Raw genomic sequence first — 19966 nt, forward strand, 5'->3', positions numbered from 1 at the left:
CTAACTGTGTTACTCTATTACTAATATTAATATTAAATGGTCAACTATACGATGCAAAATTACTCAATATTTCAAACCAATACTCTGCTACACATGTGATCCCAATCAGGAGATACATAGGTTCAGGTGACAAAAGAAACTAAATTCAACTTTATGACAACAATTTATTGCAACAATATCACAATAACAAAATTAAAAATAGAAATATGGGTACATCGAAACAATGATTAAGTAACCAGTAGGTACAACAATTATTAGTGACCAATATTGTGAGACAGTATAAGTACAAGTGTTTTGATAAAGAACATAGAATGCTGATGGATTCTGGCTAACAAGAGGCTCTCTCTGTGTCATAAAAAATTAATTAAATATTGTAAGATGGTTATACCTACCAAAACCGATCCCTAAATAAACAAAAAACCTGTGTCAACCAGAAACTGTTTAAGGTCCCTTCATATCAATTTAAATGTATTTTAAACTGGGTAAACCAAATGTCATCACTTACCTGTGATTTGGTTGTCTATGGCAAAAATCCTATTAAGTGGCATTGGGCATCTACTTTAAATTATAACTTTTTTTCATTTTTAAGATAATTGAAAAATTCTTCTGGTGCCCTAAACTATCAACAAAAATATTTTTATCCATGGAAGTTTTAGTTAAATATTCAGTAATAAGATTATATGAACCCTAAAATTTTGTAACAGTTTCATACGAAAAGTAGAGGTTTACATATAAATATCACTATAAATTAATTATTTAAGTAACAGAATTATACATTCTCACACAAAATTTGAATTATTTTATTTAAATAAAGCACTTTATAGAACCTAAATTGGATATAAAAGAGCAAAGTTAAAAAGTTTTTCAAAATCATGAAATTATTAATTATTTATTTAATTGTTTAGTTGCCAACAAATTTGACACACAAGTAAATATGACATCACTAATGTGATTGGCAAACTCCTATACACGTCCAAAACAAATCAATACTACAGGGGGTTCTGTTTTACATGTCTAAAACAAACCAATACTACAGGGGGTTCTGTTATACATGTCTAAAACAAACCAACAGTATCAGGGGTTTGGTTAAAATAGGTTTCATTGAAGAAAAAAAAATTCGTCACTATGTTTGGTTAGTACTGTTATTATCAGACTAAGTTAAATACACTGTTAAAATAAAGTTCTATATACATATTTTTTTTTTTAAATGACCAGATAAATATTACTAAAACAATCATAAAAACATGATGAGTTATAAATGACCACTGGTAGAGTGTAATCTTAAAAGTATAAAAATCCATATAAAGAAATGGTAGTATTAATATATATAAAACAATGAAACTGGCTTAATGTTAAATCAGTGTGGCAATTCTAAACATTTCCATATGACTATGATGACAATTTAAAAATATTTTTAATGTTGAAAATGCCCATATAGACAGAGCATTCTTTTTCAGACATCTTGTTAAAAAAATTGCCTATTTGAAGGCTCATATATCTCGAAATTAAGTTTTTTAATATTAAAATTTTACAGTATGTTCATTCTAGGTTACTTTGAGAAAAATGAACAAAAATCTATATCCTAAAAATATGAGTAATGATCTTAATATTGCATTCAGCAATAAAACCCGAGGTCAACAAATGAAAATCATAAATAACTAGACCATAAAACAAGTTATATTTGTAATGGTGAAAATATTTGATTTGAAATATATGTAATGCAATAAAATGGATGAAACTTTCACAGAATTATGGAAGGCTAACCAGGTATATATGTATGGGGAGTGGGGGGGGGAGGTTGGAAGGCATTTTTTATTAGACCCTGCCATGCATACAATTTTAATTGAAAATTTTCTTTCATTGTTAAGGCTTACTATCTAAAATAACAACCACCCATCAATTTTAATAGAGGTGCCTCCTGACCTCCCTCACAATTCATTCTGGAATAGCTCTAAGCATCATCAAAGTTGTTTTAGAACTCAACATAAACTGCTTCAACAATAATATTAAATATTCTAAGCTTGCAACCATCATTCCAAATAAAAGGGTTGAAGTAGTATCATTTTTAGTTGCCTAACATGCATTGTAGAAAGAAGACATTAATAAAATTTGAACTAGTTAAGCAAATCTTTTCAAGCTTCAAAGGTGAGCACCAAACTTTTTTAAACTACTTATACTATCAGCTGTTTGATAAATCTGACTTTTTCGCAAAAAGCATTTAGAGATTATGTATCAATGACATCAATGTCAATTTTTTTAACACAAAAAAAAAAATACAACCTACGCACCCTATTTTTTTCAGCATGCGACAGTAATCACGCATATTTTTTTTTTGGCCATATTACAGAAGAACAATTATGTATGGAATACCAACTTTTACAGTTTTCATGGTTTGGTCTACATACAAAATGAAATTCCCAATGAAACTTAAAAATTACTCCTATAGAATTCAACAAATTGTAAAACAGAAGAATCAACAAAATTTTGACAAACCCCAAAAATTGGTACCCAAGAATACAGTACCATCACAGAAAATTGGTACCCAAGAATAGAGTACCATCACAGAAAATTGGTACCCAAGAATACAGTACCATCACAGAAAATTCCCCATTTGCCATTTGTATTTACAAGAGGTAGTTAAAGTTACAGAGATTATTAAGACTAAACAACAGATTACTGTACACTATACACTAAAGCTGGCATTATAAATAGGGATTTCAGCATGACATTACTTGGAGTTTGGTCTTGTAATATAATAGGGATTTCAGCATGACATTACTTGGAGTTTGGTCTTGTAATATAATAGGGATTTCAGCATGACATTACTTGGAGTTTGGTCTTGTAATATAATAGGGATGTTTTGCAAGACTAGCTTACATTTAAATTTCTACATAAAACATCAATGAAATATATAAAATACATGTATCAATTCTTATTCCCTACAAATGGGTAAAAAACTAATGTGTAAATCTGCACGACTATAGAGTTGTTTAACTAAAACAACTTTATTAAGTGTCAGTCTGTAAGAATCAGGCAGTGGGTGAAACACGGCATGAAAAACACACCATTTTGAAAGTTTGATTTGACTATTTGCACCATCAAAATCAAGTAAAAAAGACAAAATTTTACATCTGATTTTGGTAAATTGAGTTATAATTAAATTAAAATGCACTGAAAATGAATATTTCAGAGGCAGATAACTGTCAAAAACCTCATTTTTCTAACATCCTATTGACAAAAATTCTGAGCAAATCCAGTGATGCAGAAATCAAATAATGGTATTTCCAAATAGAGAAAGCATCCTTGAGTGAAATTATATTGTCAGATCGGTGGATTTTTGACATGACTGTTTCTGATTTTTTTCAATTTTGCCAGATTCCTACAAAACTTGCACTTAATTCTCAAATTGAAGAAGATCATTCAAAACTGATGGTCTAGTAAAAGCAATTGTCCTTAATAGTTGTATGTTGAAACTACTGTACCTATTAAAAACACTAACTGTGATTAAATGTTCAATGTCATTTTTTAATTGTCAAAAACTTAGATATCAAAATATCATTAGCATGAGTAAAGTTACAATAATAGTCTTTATATCTTCAATCATATTATGCATTGACCACTGTAAATTAGAAATTGCTATGTTTTGATTCTGAAAATACCATAAACCATGAAATTTTTGCTGCAGTTTTATTTTAGCTATTTTCACTATAAAGTGAAAATAAAACATTTTTTTTCAAAGAACATTTTATTTTAATTTAGGGACAGATCGCCAATTTAAAACTGGGTGAAAGTGGATTGATAACAGAAAACAGGGAAAAATAGGCATAAACATTTCAATCTACAGTATTTCAAAAAGAGTATTATAAATGTATGTGAATTTAAAAAAGTACTATGAAAGTTGTTAATTTAAGAGGCAACTGTAAATGCATTTGAAGAATTAGAGGCCTCAATCTAAAAATAACACCTGCTCATTTAAAAAAAAAATTGAGGACATTAATCATGGAACTGATAATCCTGAAATACACAACTTTATTTACTGCATTCAATGTTAAAATAATTAAAAAACTATTTGTAGGGTAAACATCTAAACATCTAAAAATAACACCTGCTCATTTTTTTTAAAAATTGAGGACATTAATCATGGAATTGATAATCCTGAAATATACAACTTTATTTACTGCATTCAGTGTTAAAATAATTACAAAACTATTTGTAGGGTAAACATTCAATATTAAGATAATATAAAAAAAGTTCGTGAAGTAAATTAAAAAAAAAGATTTTCGCAAACTGAAACTTAATAAATTGAACATGTTTTGACAATAATTGAAAGGAAAGATTGCTTGATACATGAGACTAAAAATCACAATTGCTTTAACAGTGATTTCTATTTTCAATGAAGAAATTATTATGCACATAATATTGACAGAAATATATATCAAGCATACTGATCTGTTTGGTCTATACATACATCTACAGTGTTAGAAACTAACATAGTGTCAAAATCTATAACAAAGTATAGACAAAAAAATGGAATGATTGCAAAACAAACATAATGGTTTCCATAACAATGCATGACATTAATTAAAACATGCTCCCTGACAAACAAACAACAGATAAATATTGTCACTGGTACACAAAAAGCATAACAGTCAAATAAAAACAACCAAACACAAGTCCTAGTTATCATCTAGATAACACAGCTAAGTCCTTGTTACTTACTAGAGAAGGATGATACAAGTCTTCTTTTCTAATGAGTTTACAAAGTCCTTCTCTCAAAAGAGTAAATAAAGACAAATCAATGTTACTAGACAACAAAGGCAAGTCCTTTCTACTAACAAGATAACAAAAGCAAATTCTTGTTACAAGCTAGATAACAAAGGCAAGTTGTTGTGTTAAATTTCAGATAACCAGATATTGTAAGAGTAAATTCTTAATATCAGAGCTGTGTAACTGGTACCTTGACTGTATCCAGCTGGTCTGAGTCATGACTAGATTTTTCATTAGAGTCCTCTGTCTGTTGTGTAGATTGAAGTTTGAATAGATCTGTCCATGTGAAAACCTGGAAAAGTTTGTCATTAAGTAAATACATGTACATGCAGAAAATTGTAGTAATTACATTTTATACAGTGCCCTAATGATTTCTTTATCATAGAACACACAGATGGAATTGAATCTAAGATTTAGTCAAATTCCAGGACTTGACTATTTTTTATGATAACTTGGTCAGTAGTCATATGTAAGTGAAAATTCAATGCTATAATGGTAATGCCTTTGGCATTAGAATACAAGAAATTCACAAGGAGAAATATTTCATTTATTTACTTGCTGATCTAATGGGTTTCTGAAAAGTCTGTCTTACCAGCTTCATCATTACTTATCCCTGATACATATAAGATTAAATAGTGTACTTCCAATCAATTTGAAATAATGCCACATTTATTGCCATAAAACAAATTATAAGACATAATCCCATTAACTTAAGTGAGGCAGAACAGTCTACCTGCATTGTAGTAGGCAGTGAGATTTAAATAGCCAGTTAATTGTCTGGGCTAAAGGATTAATTCTTTACCCGAATTGGTTTGTTGCTGGCTTGTCATTAAGCAATCTAGGGTTCGATCCTAAGTGGCAGAGGTATAATTTTGTGAGGCAAATCATGCTTTCCCTTTAGATTTGGCGCCAAACAAAAAAACCCATAGGATTTGTGAAGCTCATGAGCTAGTGTTAAGAGGCTTTCATGAAATGAAGACTCTTGAGATGGGGGAAGTGTGGCAGAATGGCCAACCTGCATTGGCCCAGTGCAGGTCCGGTTGCCAAAAGAATAGACCTGCAGCAGTGCTAAGCTTGTCATAAAAGGCGACTAAATAGTGCTCAGAAACCTAGCCAGGGGATGGGCGCTCCCAGAGAGCAACTGGGTTGTGTGCCCCAGGTGGTGGAATGGGGTACCCCTGGCATGTTACATGCTGGGGTTGTCAGGCTATAATACGGAACACCTGACCACAAACAATAGTGGTGCAACATGTTGGGAAAGATGCCACATTCCTTGCATGTTAAAGAACCCTGCTGTGATATCAAATAGGAGTAGAAACCTTTGCGCTCCAACACAGGAGGCCAAATTGCCCGACCTTACCCATCCCTCCCCTTTTTCTAGTGGCAATCAAAATTTGTTGACCCTATTATCCTTGTGTCCCATCCCATTTTTCATTTCATCTTCATTTAATGTTCATTTTATCATCCATTTCATGTTCATCGTCTGAATAGAGCTGAAATATTGCAGCTCGGACATTAAACCCCAGCAATCAATCAATCAATCAATCAATCAACCAACCTGCATTGTAGTAGGTTGTGAAATTAAAATAGCCAGTTAACTGACTTGGCTAAAGGATTAATTCTTTAGCTAAATGGATTGTCACTGGCTTGTCATTGTGGGGTCTATGGTTTGATCCTCAGTGGCAGAGATATAATTTTGGGAGGCAAATCATGCTCTCCCGCTACATAAGCATGGTGCTCTTAATACATTCGACCTTTTATAAATTTCAGATAACCCTAAGCTAAAATTAGTAATAATACTGAGAATAGCACTGAATAAACTTAATGTGATCAATGTTAAAATCAGATGTAATAATGAGAATAGCACTGGATAAACTTACTGTGATCAATGCTAAAGTCAGCAGTAATACTGAGAATAGCACTGGATAAACTTACTGTGATCAATACTAAAATCAAAAGTAATACTGAGAATATCACTGAATAAACTTACTGTGATCAATGCTACTATTACTCCAATAACAAATCCTCCAAGCACATCACTCCAATGATGTTTGTAATCATAGATACGAGATAGTCCTGTGTAGAACGCCAGACAGAATACTATAAGTTGTAGTAATGGCCGAAGTAATAAGAAATCTTTAAATGTCAAACGTGCTTGGTAGTAAAACTGAAAAAAAAAAGACAAATATTTTACAAAAAAATTTATATTCTATCGCTTCAGCTAAATATTCCCTGCACATGTTTAACAACTGAACAGTTTCTCAACATACTGTTTAGGTATGATGTCAAAAGAACATTTAATGTGATAAGTCAATACATGTAGTGTCTTTGCGTATAGAAAAACAAGATATATTTTTATAGTGTTTGCAAAAGCTTTCTTGATTTCCATGTAACCACCTTTCACAAATAGGTTTGTAAGATATTATTGTAATGTCTTGCAATTGTAGAAAATTCCTTCATTTCAAATACAAAACTCATTTGCAATAGATAAAAAAGATACCTTTCTTGGCATTCCAAACTAAATAACTACAAAAAAATTCAGGTAATATATTTTTTTACATCTAAAGTCCATTATAATAGCAAACATCACTGAATAAAAAAGGAATCTTGTAACTCATTATAATGAATACAACCACAAACCAAATATCAACTCAATCAATGGACCTGCATAAAGACATAGACTATTTGTTACAGAATGACAGCAAGATAGACAAGAGTAGAACTATCTACCAAAGTCATATTGAGGAGTTGGTACAAAAGTAATATAAAATAGCTCTAATGTTGAAGCTACTTGGAAATATTTACCTTATTTCTTATATGTCTACAGCTTGAACTAAAAATAACTTTTATAAAGCAACAATGCATATTAACTGTACTTAAATATTACAATGATTAAGTGTTTCAGCTTTAAGTATATATATGCCAATATGCATGTACATGTATAACCCCCAAAAAAACCTCCTTAAAGAAGAGAAATTAACCTACATGTATATGTAATATGTCATCATGTGGCACATTAAGTATGCTAATAAATTGTATAAATTTGGAAACTCAGAGGATATCATCTCTAAATATCTACTTTAAAACATATTATATTAGTGAGAGTTTCAAGTATCATTTTATGCTAGCTAGTACTTAGACTGTAACCAAGGGCAAATTTTAATTCTTTTGTCATCTACTTTTTGTTATTGCATCATCAACTGACTTTGGTTACCTTTGAATGGTGTAGCAAACTTTCCATATTGAAAAAAAAAAAATAAATGCCTCAGAATAACAATCTCAAAGGTCATACATTAACAAAGTTATGGCAGGTATAGACACAAAATTCAAATCTGATACAGCTCTCAAAAGAATTGTGATTTAATGTTAAAAACAGCAGAAAGAGAGTGGTCAAGAAACATTGATCATTTAAAAAAACGTTTGGGATTTGTTTAGCATGTCGTAATGTATCTCAAAAACACCTAATCTGAATAACTTTAAACTTTATACAGCTATTTATCAAAACTGTTTCAAGATCTGCATACTTTTTGGCGAATATTTGATTACTGTGTCCCCCTCCATGGACAACAAATGACAACGCCAACATCTTGCACCAGGAAACCTGATAAGTTATCCAAATGGAAATGCAAATTGGAGATGCATGATATGGCATCATTTGATGGAGAAAGTGTAAAAGTTTCAGCAACTTCCATAAAACTGGGAGGAAGGGAATAACACATGCTTTTAGACGATAATGTAGCCATAACATTATACAACCACATTTTTTGTGGTGGTATAACAAGACGAAAATAAGTTCTCTTAAGTATGATGAAAGCCATAAAAAATACTCCTAAAAACGAATAGTCCTTCATATCAATCTCCAAGAGAGATAATTATGCTTGAATACTGTAATAGTATTGGATTTCACCTTTCTACTGGTTACCTTTAAAGGCACCAATCAAATAAGCTTCCAGTCAAGAGATATAGTTTTTTAACTTGCATTTTGTTTATTGAATATTTTAATTCTTTAGTTTAGAAACTTACCACCAAGAACAGCATTGTGTACATAGAGAATGAAGAATGTCCAGATGGAAATGACACCCTAAAAAATAGACAACAAATTACCACATGTATTTTAATTGTTTTTAAAATACCAAAGTCCTACCCAGTTCTTGGCATCTTCATTTAAATCGCTCAATCAATGTCTTAGTCTTGTATGTATATTCCCTAGAATCATAAAATTTAGGTGGTTTTTGTAAGGTACCTAGGATTTTGTTTTTGAAGGAATTGGGAGATGTGGAGTTTGTGATACTAAGATCCAGAACATTCTATAAATATACTGTTCAGTTGATGTAAAGAAAGAATTAGAGAGAATAACTGAAGTCTAATTAATGGAACTCAATAATCATTTCAATTTCTCAAATTATAGTGGTCAATCACACAATGAAAGTTCAATAACAAATAAAACTACTGGTGTTCTTCAATATACGTAATATACGAACACAGAAGAATTAAAGTCCTTTCCCCATATATTTAATGCAGATGATATTCTAATTTTGAATGATGGATTTAAAGAAGAAAGAAAAGTGAAAAGACATGAACACAGGCAAAAAATGCTTTTACTAGAAAAAACGAAATGGACTAATTTCATCATAACTAGGTAGGCAATACGATATGTTTTAAATGTGGCTATGGACAAAAAAAGATTTACAACAAAATACATGCATGTATGTATTTAGACCATATGTTATTGACAATTAATGTCAACAATTTCGTTATATTATGCTCATAATCCTACAAACACCTCCCACTGAGAAGCAAGGACAAGTTTCTAGTCCAGCACTTAAGAAGTAAGTGAAGACTCAAATACTGGCAGTATTAATATTTTCCTCTCTGATGATCCAAGTCCCAGAGCTAAAATTTTCATACACTCTGAATCCAACAGCACCCCAAAATTTGTTTTAGGTTAATACTTAAATAATGTTTTTTTATATACATTTTTTAGAATTGGAAAAAGATTATGCATTACTAGTATACAGATTACAACTTAATGACACACATAAACCTACCTAGCATGTTTAATCAGAGCCTGGTCCCCAGTACACACATCAGCTGTTATGTATCCATCGCTACAGTTAAACCTGCTGTAGTCTGGTTTGCAAACATCTATGAAATGTGGGCGGAGTCTTCCAACAGAATACTTGGCAATATCTGTCACAAGCTGAACAACTGCTGCCCCATAAAGAAATGGTAATAAGATCTTGAAGACAGCACAGAAATAAACTTGAAACAAGTTACGCTGCTGCTGGGGACTTTTCTCTGCATCTGATGGCAGCCATCTTGTTTTGTGTCTTCTTAAAATCAATGGTTCAATGAGAAGAAACTGAAAATAAGAATATTTTAATTTATTCTGATAATTCTGATGAATATTTTACTTCTTTTACATGTACTGATTATTTATACACCAAAACAGTTTTGTGGATAGTCATTGACATCATCTGTAACTGGAGGCTGATGACAAACATGAGTTTTTACGTATCCAACCTTGTTAACCCTAACCAAAACCATGAACCCATTAAGATCAAAGTATAACACTGTAATATACTTGATGGAGTCACTAACACATTCATGTTTGTTTTGGTTGTAAACTACACCCACACTTAAATAAATTACTTTGTGTCCATCTAATGACTTCACTATAGTCAACCCTATCCCAGTGAGCTCCTCTATAGTGTTCAAGTACACTCAAATTCCTTGTCATGTAATAATACATAACCATCTGACCTATGATACTGAACATCAATACAGTGTTCAGGACTTTGGTATAAACTTTTTGGCGGTCATCATTAATGCATGCCTCAATCTTCATCAGAATTAAATGACAGATATTGCTTCTTGTTGATCAATACTAATAGACGTGTTTGACAAGTGAATAGAAACTAAAACTGAATGAGGAAAATACAGCACTAGTATCTATAACCTTACTGAAATGATGTTGAGTGAAAACCCAACCCCATACATGACTGGGGAAGGTATGGTACTGTCATTATGGGGGTACTGGATGGTTTCATCATCACAGAAGAATCCCCGCTTGAATGGTTCCCAGAGTCTGTTGATAAGCAAAATCACTATACCAACTGAAAGCAAAATTTCAAAATCAAATGTAGTTTAGAAGTTTATAAAATATATACAAAATTAACCACTGGTAGTACCAATAACATCTGAAACATGCATGTTAAAAGCCATAATAAAGAACTCCTGGGCAACTTGAATGGGCAAGTAACATGAAATCTAAAATTCATTATTTCCAACATTAGAACTAAAATTCATTATATGGAAATTATATGTCCCAGAGAGAATGAAAAAAAAATAACAATTAGTTTCTGATTACTTTTAACAATTAGCAAAATAGGATTAAAGGTAATTACCAGTACAATGTATAATCATCACAATCAATATCACTCTTTTTTTCTTTTTATCAAACTTTGTTTGGAAGAATAAAATATGATGTGTTAAAATGCTAAAATTTTTAATACATGTTGTAACTTAAATAAATAAATGCATTTGTAACTCAAAAATTATAATTTTTTATATATTCTAATAATGATTTCTTCCATTTTTAATTTCAAAGGACTATTAATACTCAACAATATTTGCTAACAACCTCTCATGCATTCACAACTATTCATCACTAACATTGAATCCTATTATAATTTGTATCATACATATACATTTTACTAGTTAAGTGATACAATATCCAATAGTAATACCCCTGTATCCCAACATCACAAGTTGGATATCATATGTAGATGTGCAGGAATCAAGATACCTGCATTATTACAAGATGCTTGAAAAGGGAGACATTAGGCAAAGACCATTTTCTTCTCAAGGAGGCCTTGGATTTTATTTTGAGTTATAAATTTTTTTCATGCAAGTACAAAAATATCAATATTTTTATCAGCAGCAGGAGGAGATAAAATTTTTATTTGAAAATCTACCACCTAATTTTTCATGAAAAATTCCAAAATTTCCCACTTATGTGCCTGTGTGGATGAGGGAGATTTAGCCTTAAGCTTTCAGCAGAAGCCTCCCAATATATCATGAAAAATTCCTAAATCTCCAACTTATGTTCCTGTGTCAATACAATAGACTTAGTCTAGCTCTGGCTATATACATATAAATGAGTCTCATTTTAAAATACATGTACATACAATTCCTATAATGAAAGTACTTTGCATTATTCAAGAATATAAACTTACTTAAAAATGCAATCAAACTATTTGTTAATCCTGCAATGAATTCTAAACACATAGCTTTTTTAATAGTCCTTGGAATGAGAGGCACTAATTCTGAGCTAAAATGCATCCTGCTTATCCTAATAAAAATATTTAAATGAAATCCGGAGAATTAATGATTCTATACCAAAGTTTAACGTAATGTAGGATTAAACAATTACAAACAGGAAGAAAATAATATTACATCTTCCTGAGTAAGGGGAAGTAGGTCATAATAACATTAATGGTCAATTGAAAAAAAAAAAACAACCACAATGTTACATCGAAAGTAAAATTTCAGCAAACAAGCACAACTGAAAAAAAATAATCCATACGGAACAGGTTCTTGAATTTATATTCAGCTTCTGAATTATCAATATTTGTAACATGCTGAAGCGGACTGGATTCTTGTTAACTGCATAGCCCAATGGTCAGAGAAAATCATATGCCATTAACAGGAAAATAGAATTAAGAGAAATCATCATTTCATGTTTAAGTGTTTAACTTACGCAAACATTTGTATTTTAGTGGGATAAATTATTTTCTACATGCAATAAGAACATGAACAGACAGGCGAACAAAGTGCCTTCTATAAATCCTAGAATTTGTTTCTGTAGGGTATGAAAAATAAAAAATCAAAAGCCTAGACCAAAAGAAATAAACAATGCAGAATGTCACAACATTGTGTGAAAGTATTTTTGAGTTTTAGTCCAAAAACTTGAAATTGTCCCATATATGTATGAATTAAGTCGGTTAACTAAAAATTCTGAAATCCAAAATATATACTGGTACACGAGCTTACACTAATAGAAATGAACTATTCCACAAAGTTTAAAAAAAATTGCTTGAAGATTGGTTATTATTGGCTTAATAAAAGCAAAGATATACAGGTTTCAATGGCAACTTTGAATTGATGCAGCCACCTGCTGGGCCACCCAAGCCACACAAAAAGATAAAAAAAAAAACAACCATGCCCAGATTGTCAAATTTGTTCATACAAAATTTTGTTTCAATCCATCCAGTAGTTTTCAAGGAAAAGATTTTCAAAGTTTGAAATGTACAATTTTGGAAAAAAATCCATTTCAGGCCTACCGTACATGTATAACTCATTTATCCATCTTTCTTGAAATTTCCACATACATGTAGGTCCATTCCCTTCATGCTGGACAATTTTGCTATCCCCACTTTCTAGATTTGTTAAACTCAACTGTTCTTGAGTTATTTGCTAAATTCTGCATTTTGATCCCAATATTTTATTTTTAGTAATGGAGGCCATGTTTTTTAATGAATCAAATACAATGTATCCCCACATCAGTTCTATTGAGGATACAGTTTGGTTCTAATTGGTCTGCTAGTGTCAGAAAAGAAGATTTTCCAAAGTAATACAAATGTATCATCAAAAATAGCAAAAACAAGTACTATTTTTAATTTTAAAAATATAGCCGGCGCAGTAAAATTTGTTCTCTTAACTTATTATTTTCTACAAATGCATGGCAAGCAATTTCAATTTTCAATACAGTTTTTTTTCAAATGCCACTAAATTATTAGTATTTGGGAATCGAGAAACAGAATTGCAATCAGGTGACATTTGGGTTTCCATGGAAGAGCGTCCTGTAGGTCAAAGAGTATAAAGCAAACTATACCGACTGCCTCGGAAAAAATGTCAATAAAATGTACATGTTACTCCATCATGGCTTAACACAATATTACAACATTTTGACTGCTGATAGATCTCATCATCCTCAACACTTTAAGCCCCATGTCAGAAATTAATTAACCTTACTATTTTAGAGATATACCGTAAAGAAGGTCATTTGGCGGGTGTAAATTTTTTTTATTTTGAGGCAAAAAAGTTTGCAAAAAGTATAGGGGATTCTTATTTTGGCAGATGCTAAGTTGTGCTCTTACCTAAGCTCAGCATAAATATATTGTAGAATTCATTTGGGGTTTTCTGACGGACTGCCAAAATTCGTCAAAATAGCACCCCACTAAAAGTTCTTACTATGTGGCATGCAAAAAAAAAATTTGGTCTGATCCCTATGGTCTATTTTAAGTAATGTTGGCCATGTTTTTAAACGAATCAAAAATTCCCTTATCACTTCTATGCAGAACACCCTAAGAAAGATTCATACCAAGTTTGGTTCTAATAGGTCAGGTAGTGTCAGAGGAAAGGATTTTGTTTTAAATAAATAACATTTAAAATAGTGAAAAAATTCTGCAAAATGACAATTACTCCAACATTGCTTAGCAAATTAACATAAAAATTTAACAACAGATAGATCTCATCATACCCAGTCATAATTTGGCAATATATATGACAATTGCAAACAAAAAACTTCAGACTGACCCCTAAGGTCTATTTTTAGCAACCCTGGCCATGTTTGCAGGATACTCTTACTTCCCTAAGGAACATTCATACCAAGATTGCTTCTAACTGGTCTAGTAGAATTACAGAAGATTTATAAAAGAAATTACATTAATCTGAAGTCTTCAAAGTCACTAATCATCAAATATTCTCTGTCACTTGATTTGGCTTACTTTCAACATCCGAAATGGTACAAATGCGATTTGCTCTAAAATCAGGTGATTTCTGCTAAAATTTTGGTTTCCTTGATATGAGTATGTACTCTTTCATAACTGTGATGACCTGAATGGTTTCAATTACCCAGAACCAGATTAAACAACTGGCAACAGCTATTTATAGATATCAGAGTACTGATAATATACAGTGTATATGACCTATATATAGTCAATTGTAACAAGCCGCTGTTTTTGAATCGAAAACAGGATAGTATTATATAAATTGAATGCTAACCAATCATTTCATCTTTTAATGTAAACACATAGACATATGTATGCTATTTTTTAGAAGAGGTATGTTGTAACCATCTTTGAGTCCCTGATGATATTGACTAAGGAACCAGATTAAAGAACTGGCAATAAATATTCATGAATATCTGGGCCATGCTAATGTATATGACCTATATAGTCTTGTAATGAGCCCCTGTGCCTGAATCAGAGACTGGGTAATGTTCATTGCTAATCGATCATTTTATGTAAACTTCCCATTCTCGTAAAGCAAGAAATACATGTAGAACACAAATGTATGATATTTAAGAGGTACATTTTTATCTCGTATGAAGCTAGAACTATGAGGCTATGACAGTAAACACAACAAGGATCTGCAGCATTACGTGGAGTATAAATATATAATATGCAAATCATATGCAAATATAAAGTATTGACATTACGAGTGCAAGAAGTTGCTAACAATATCAGCAACTTAAAATTGGCAGAAAGAGATGGGCAATTACTCCAACATGGCTTAACAGATTTACAAGAAAATTTGACCACAAATAGATCTCATTATGCTGAACATTTTCACTATGCCTGAATTCAGCTCAACCTAACAGCTTTGAAAATATATGCAAAAAAACTTCTGTCTGACCCCTATGTTCTATTTTAGTAATGGCAACAATGTTATCTCACAGTTAAAATCCATACATAAGTTCATAGCAGAACACCCTAAGGAACAGTCACACCTAGTTTGGTTCAATTTTGTCAGGTAGATTTACAGGAAAAGACTTTTGAATAATTGTAAAAAAAAATGTCAAAAAAGGCAATAACTTAAACACGTCTTAACAGAAGAATATGAAAAATTATCCACATGCAGATCTTATCATGCTGAACATTTTTACTATGTAAGAATTTGGCTTAACCTAACAGTTTTAGAGATATGTGCAAACAAGAGGCTCCCAGGAGCTTAAATGGCTCACCTGATTAAATTTTTGCCTTTCAAGGGCAATTACTCTAACAAGGAGTTGTCGGACAATTTTGATTCAAGAAGACTTTGATAGGACTTATCATAAGGATCATTCAAGTGAAAGTTTCTTTCCAAATATCATAGTTTTCAAGATATTGGCTGTAAACAGCTAAAAACATCATTTTTCACCTTTCAAGGGCAATAACCCTAACAAAGAGTTATCCTACATCTTTGATCCCAGCAGACTTTTGTATGCCTTATCATAAGGATCATTTGAAAGTTACTTTCTATCTATCATAGTTCTCAAAATATTGGCTGAAAACTGTTACAAACATCATTTTTCAACGGGGAGTTGTCAAACAACTTTGATCCAATGTAGTTTTTTTGGAGGCCTTATTTGAAGGATCATTGCAGCAACTGAAAGAATTTGGCTTAACATAACATTTGAAGATATATGAGGAAAAATTCTGACTGACCCCTTTCCTTTGTTTTATTTTTAGTAACAGCAGCCATTATTTTCGATGGATCAAAATTCCCCAGTTCTATGCAGGATACCCCAAGGAACATTCATACCAAGTTAGGTTCTGATTGATTAAGTAGTGTCAAAGGAAAAGAATTTTTTATAATTGTTAATGACAAAGACGGATGAAAAGTGATGGCCAGGTCATGTGAGCTAAAAAGTAAATTCCCAGAAGTAACAAAAAATGAAGTACTGTCCTTACAGAGAAAATTTTACATTTTCTTTAGCCAAACAAATACAAATAAAAATGTTTGATAAAAGACTACATCACAGTAAAAATAAGTTAATCTTTTTTATAGTCTTTTTTATCTAATGAAAAGAAGTGAATATGGGTTTAAAAAGTTTTTCCAAAAAAGATGGTACACCTAGATACAAATATATAGTTCTTGGTAGAGATTCCTCATACTTTGTAAGAAATAATTCCAAATCATCTTCCAAATACACAAAGGAAGAGGTTTACAAAATGCTGGAATTTTTAATCGACAACATATTTGTCCACTGTGGTGGACGTGTTTTTCAACAAACTGTTGGCATTCCAATGGGAACAAATTGTGCTCCTTTACTTGCTGACCTTTTCCTTCACTCTTATGAGGCTGACTTTATAGCTGATCTGATCCGAAAGAAAGAATATCGTTTAGCTAGATCCTTTAATCTCAGTTTCCGCTATATAGATGACGTATTATCTTTAAACAATCCTAATTTCGGGGATTTGATACATCACATTTACCCAAAAGAACTTGAGATAAAGGATACTACAGACACTGTGAAGTCAGCCTCTTATCTTGACCTACACTTAGAAATCGATGGTAAAGGAAAACTATTGACCAAACTTTACGACAAACGTGATGATTTTTCATTCAAAATTGTCAACTTTCCTTTCATCTGTGGCAACATCCCTTCAGCACCTGCGTATGGAGTGTTCATATCACAACTCATACGTTATGTCAGAGCTTGCCGAAACTACGCAGACTTTTTGTATCACGCTAGAACTCTAACATATAGGCTTCTGGAACAGGGTTATGTTGCTACAAGATTGAAGTCATCACTACGGAAGTTTTATGGTTGTCATTATGAAATCGTGGATCGTTACGGTGTATCCATCTGCGCCATGAAAAATGATTTGTTCAACAGGTCATAGTTTTCCTTTCCACTTTTGTCTACCTCGGACTGGACTTTTAATGAGCAACTCGGCGGGTGTTTCTAGAAAAGCAGAGGACACTTACCCTACTGGTGCACCTGGTCCATGCTCCCAGTTTTTAGTTGAGTCATAGTTGCTCATTTGCTTTTGTCACTTTGTATGTATGATTGTAGTTACTTTATGTTCTTTGTTGTGTATGTCTGTTTTCCATGTCTGGTCTTTGTCCCTGGATTACATTCCTTTGATTACCGCTATAACCTTGGTTCCCTTGATTACTCTTTCAGATGCTCATACCTGATGAGGAAATTCGATAAAATGCAAATGCATGTTTACTGTAAGCAATCACAAAACATGTGACCAGATGTTTCAAAAATTTGTAATAAAATTTAGGCGAAAATGTAAATACCCCACGTGTTAAAAAGTACTTCAGTGCTAACACATAGGATGTTCTTAAAGTTTTAGTTTCTACAAAGAAAGACCTGTGTGAATGGACATGTTTCACATGTAAGGAGAAAGTGTCTGACCAAGACTTACAAGCATGATTGCTGACTGGAATGGCAGCATGATTTAAAATGTGCTGGATTGAATCATGTGCCAAAACAATCTACATTGTTTAAAAAAGTCTTTGTTACATCAGATACGATTTAATAACTTTTATTGTATTTGTATCATTTGGTACATATTTGTATAAAATCCAAGTCTCACAATTTCCGCATTAATAACGTAAATGAAGCTTTTTTGTCATGATTCCCAGTTTTATTGACTTTAACCTGATGTATGGACAATAAGCCTTTGGAGGTTTCCTGTCCACGAATGTGTGGTACACCCTGAAATGTGTAACCTGTGCCCGTATCCAAATAGCTATATTGCCAATATTTCTATCATTACTATGAATTTTACAAAATGTATACTGAAACTTGGTCCTAAAGTTCTCAATGATAATTTGTATCAATTGAAGTTAAAACTAGTTGAAATCATTTATGATATTTTCAAATTCAGTCAATTTTATGTTCTAAAAAGTCCCGAAGTTACCTTACCAAACTAATAATTGACTATTTCTCACTCTCCAATCTGAATTTTACGTTTTTATGAAAACAATCTGAGGTTAAAATTTCACTTTAAGTCTTTAAAGATAACTCATCCGCGGATTTAATACTGTAATATCTTAAGAAATTAAAATAATTTCTTTTGACACCCATTTTGCGGCGGAATTTTGGAAGCCAGAGCAGCCCCTGTTAAGACTTTGGATAAGTATTTGATATTGTTTGAAAAAAGAACTGTTGGACTCTGAATTCCATACCGTACTATAGCACATATCCCCATACTAGCAAAGAATAGATAAGATCTTATCAAGAATGAAAAAGAAAGTCTTATAAATAGAATCTGTTGCAATATTAATACATTGATATTGCATGTATAGTGTTCTCATGTGAAATATATAATAATATTTTGCAAATAACAAAAATACCAGACTTTGACTTTGGGTATGGGAACTTTTGGTTACACATTTCAGTACTTTTGAAAACTGAAAATCAAATAAATATAACATTTTCAAAAACATTTTAAAATTTATTGATTGTAGTTTATTATCATATTATTTTGTAAATGTACAAATTTTCAACTGGAAATATCATGTAATGATGAAGAAATGGTCAAAAAAAGTATTTGGGTACGGAGAAAAGTTGGTACGGGTACGGGTTACACATTTCGGTATGTACCCGAATGCTTGGACGAGCAGCCACTGCCCCTCACCCATGAGTCTAGATGCGAAACGTAGCTCCAACTATCGCAAAATCAAAAAAAAAGATCAAGAGCTACGATTTCGCAGCTATCATGAATCATGTCCCTGTCGCCAGTGTCGGATCCAGGGCCTAGCTGAGGAAATCTATTTATACCTGAAACAATAATCGCACAATTAACAGCAGAAATAATCGTTTCTTTCTTCGAACATATAATTTTCTGATTGTCCTTAGACTTCATATCGTATTGAGGCGATAAAATTTGTTCTGTTCTTGATTTCCTGTATGTCTGATCAGGGGATATCATAGGGAAAGGGGAAGGAAACAGAGAAATATGCCGCAAGAAAATGGCGATTATTTCCTCTCGGAAAAGCTTTGGGTTCTTTAAAAATGCCCGATAAATATATAAAGTAACGCTGTGTTCTCGCTAACGAGATGTTCATTTCATTGGCTGTAAACTTAGCCGAAACATAACGAATATTGTAATTAGCCACGTGCATAACAGCTTTTTTTTTTTTAGGTTAAACCTCTAGATTCGGCATCCTTTATACAATAATTTACAAATAATATTCAAACCGTAGACGTTTATTTGAAAATTTAAACAAAGCAAGTACATATATGCAGGGGGTCATTTTTTTCTGTAAGTGGAAAAGGGGGGTTCAGTTTTTTTATAACTTCAGAGGGGGGTTATTTTTGTGCACATGGATTTCAAAGGGGATTCAAATTTTTAGTTAAGCAGAGCATTACACCAGTTAAATTAAAACATATTTTACCACCATTAAACAT

General features: G+C 32.0%; 1 protein-coding gene across 2 annotated transcripts; it reads right to left on the minus strand.

Moving 5' to 3' along the window:
• Nucleotides 1–144: 144 nt before the first annotated feature.
• LOC148609238 (phospholipid phosphatase 1-like) lies at nucleotides 145–19679 on the minus strand. Of its 2 annotated transcripts, none has more exons than XM_088542942.1 (6): nucleotides 19337–19679; nucleotides 10732–10883; nucleotides 9816–10129; nucleotides 8791–8848; nucleotides 6758–6934; nucleotides 145–5059 (listed from the first exon to the last, which is right to left on the minus strand). In XM_088542942.1, exons 1-6 carry the CDS (start codon nucleotides 19485–19487, stop codon nucleotides 4937–4939), a joined length of 975 nt encoding a protein of 324 aa, XP_088399068.1. In that variant the 5' UTR covers nucleotides 19488–19679; the 3' UTR covers nucleotides 145–4936. The 2 variants fall into 2 exon arrangements, with proteins under 2 accessions (XP_088399068.1, XP_088399069.1); XM_088542943.1 differs by lacking the exon at nucleotides 19337–19679 and adding an exon at nucleotides 12006–12181.
• Nucleotides 19680–19966: the final 287 nt, after the last annotated feature.

The sequence above is a fragment of the Perna viridis genome, chromosome 8 (genome assembly GCF_037379345.1).
Source record: "Perna viridis isolate PV_CMFRI_1.1 ecotype Kerala chromosome 8, ASM3737934v1, whole genome shotgun sequence".
NCBI classification, from domain to species: domain Eukaryota; kingdom Metazoa; phylum Mollusca; class Bivalvia; order Mytilida; family Mytilidae; genus Perna; species Perna viridis.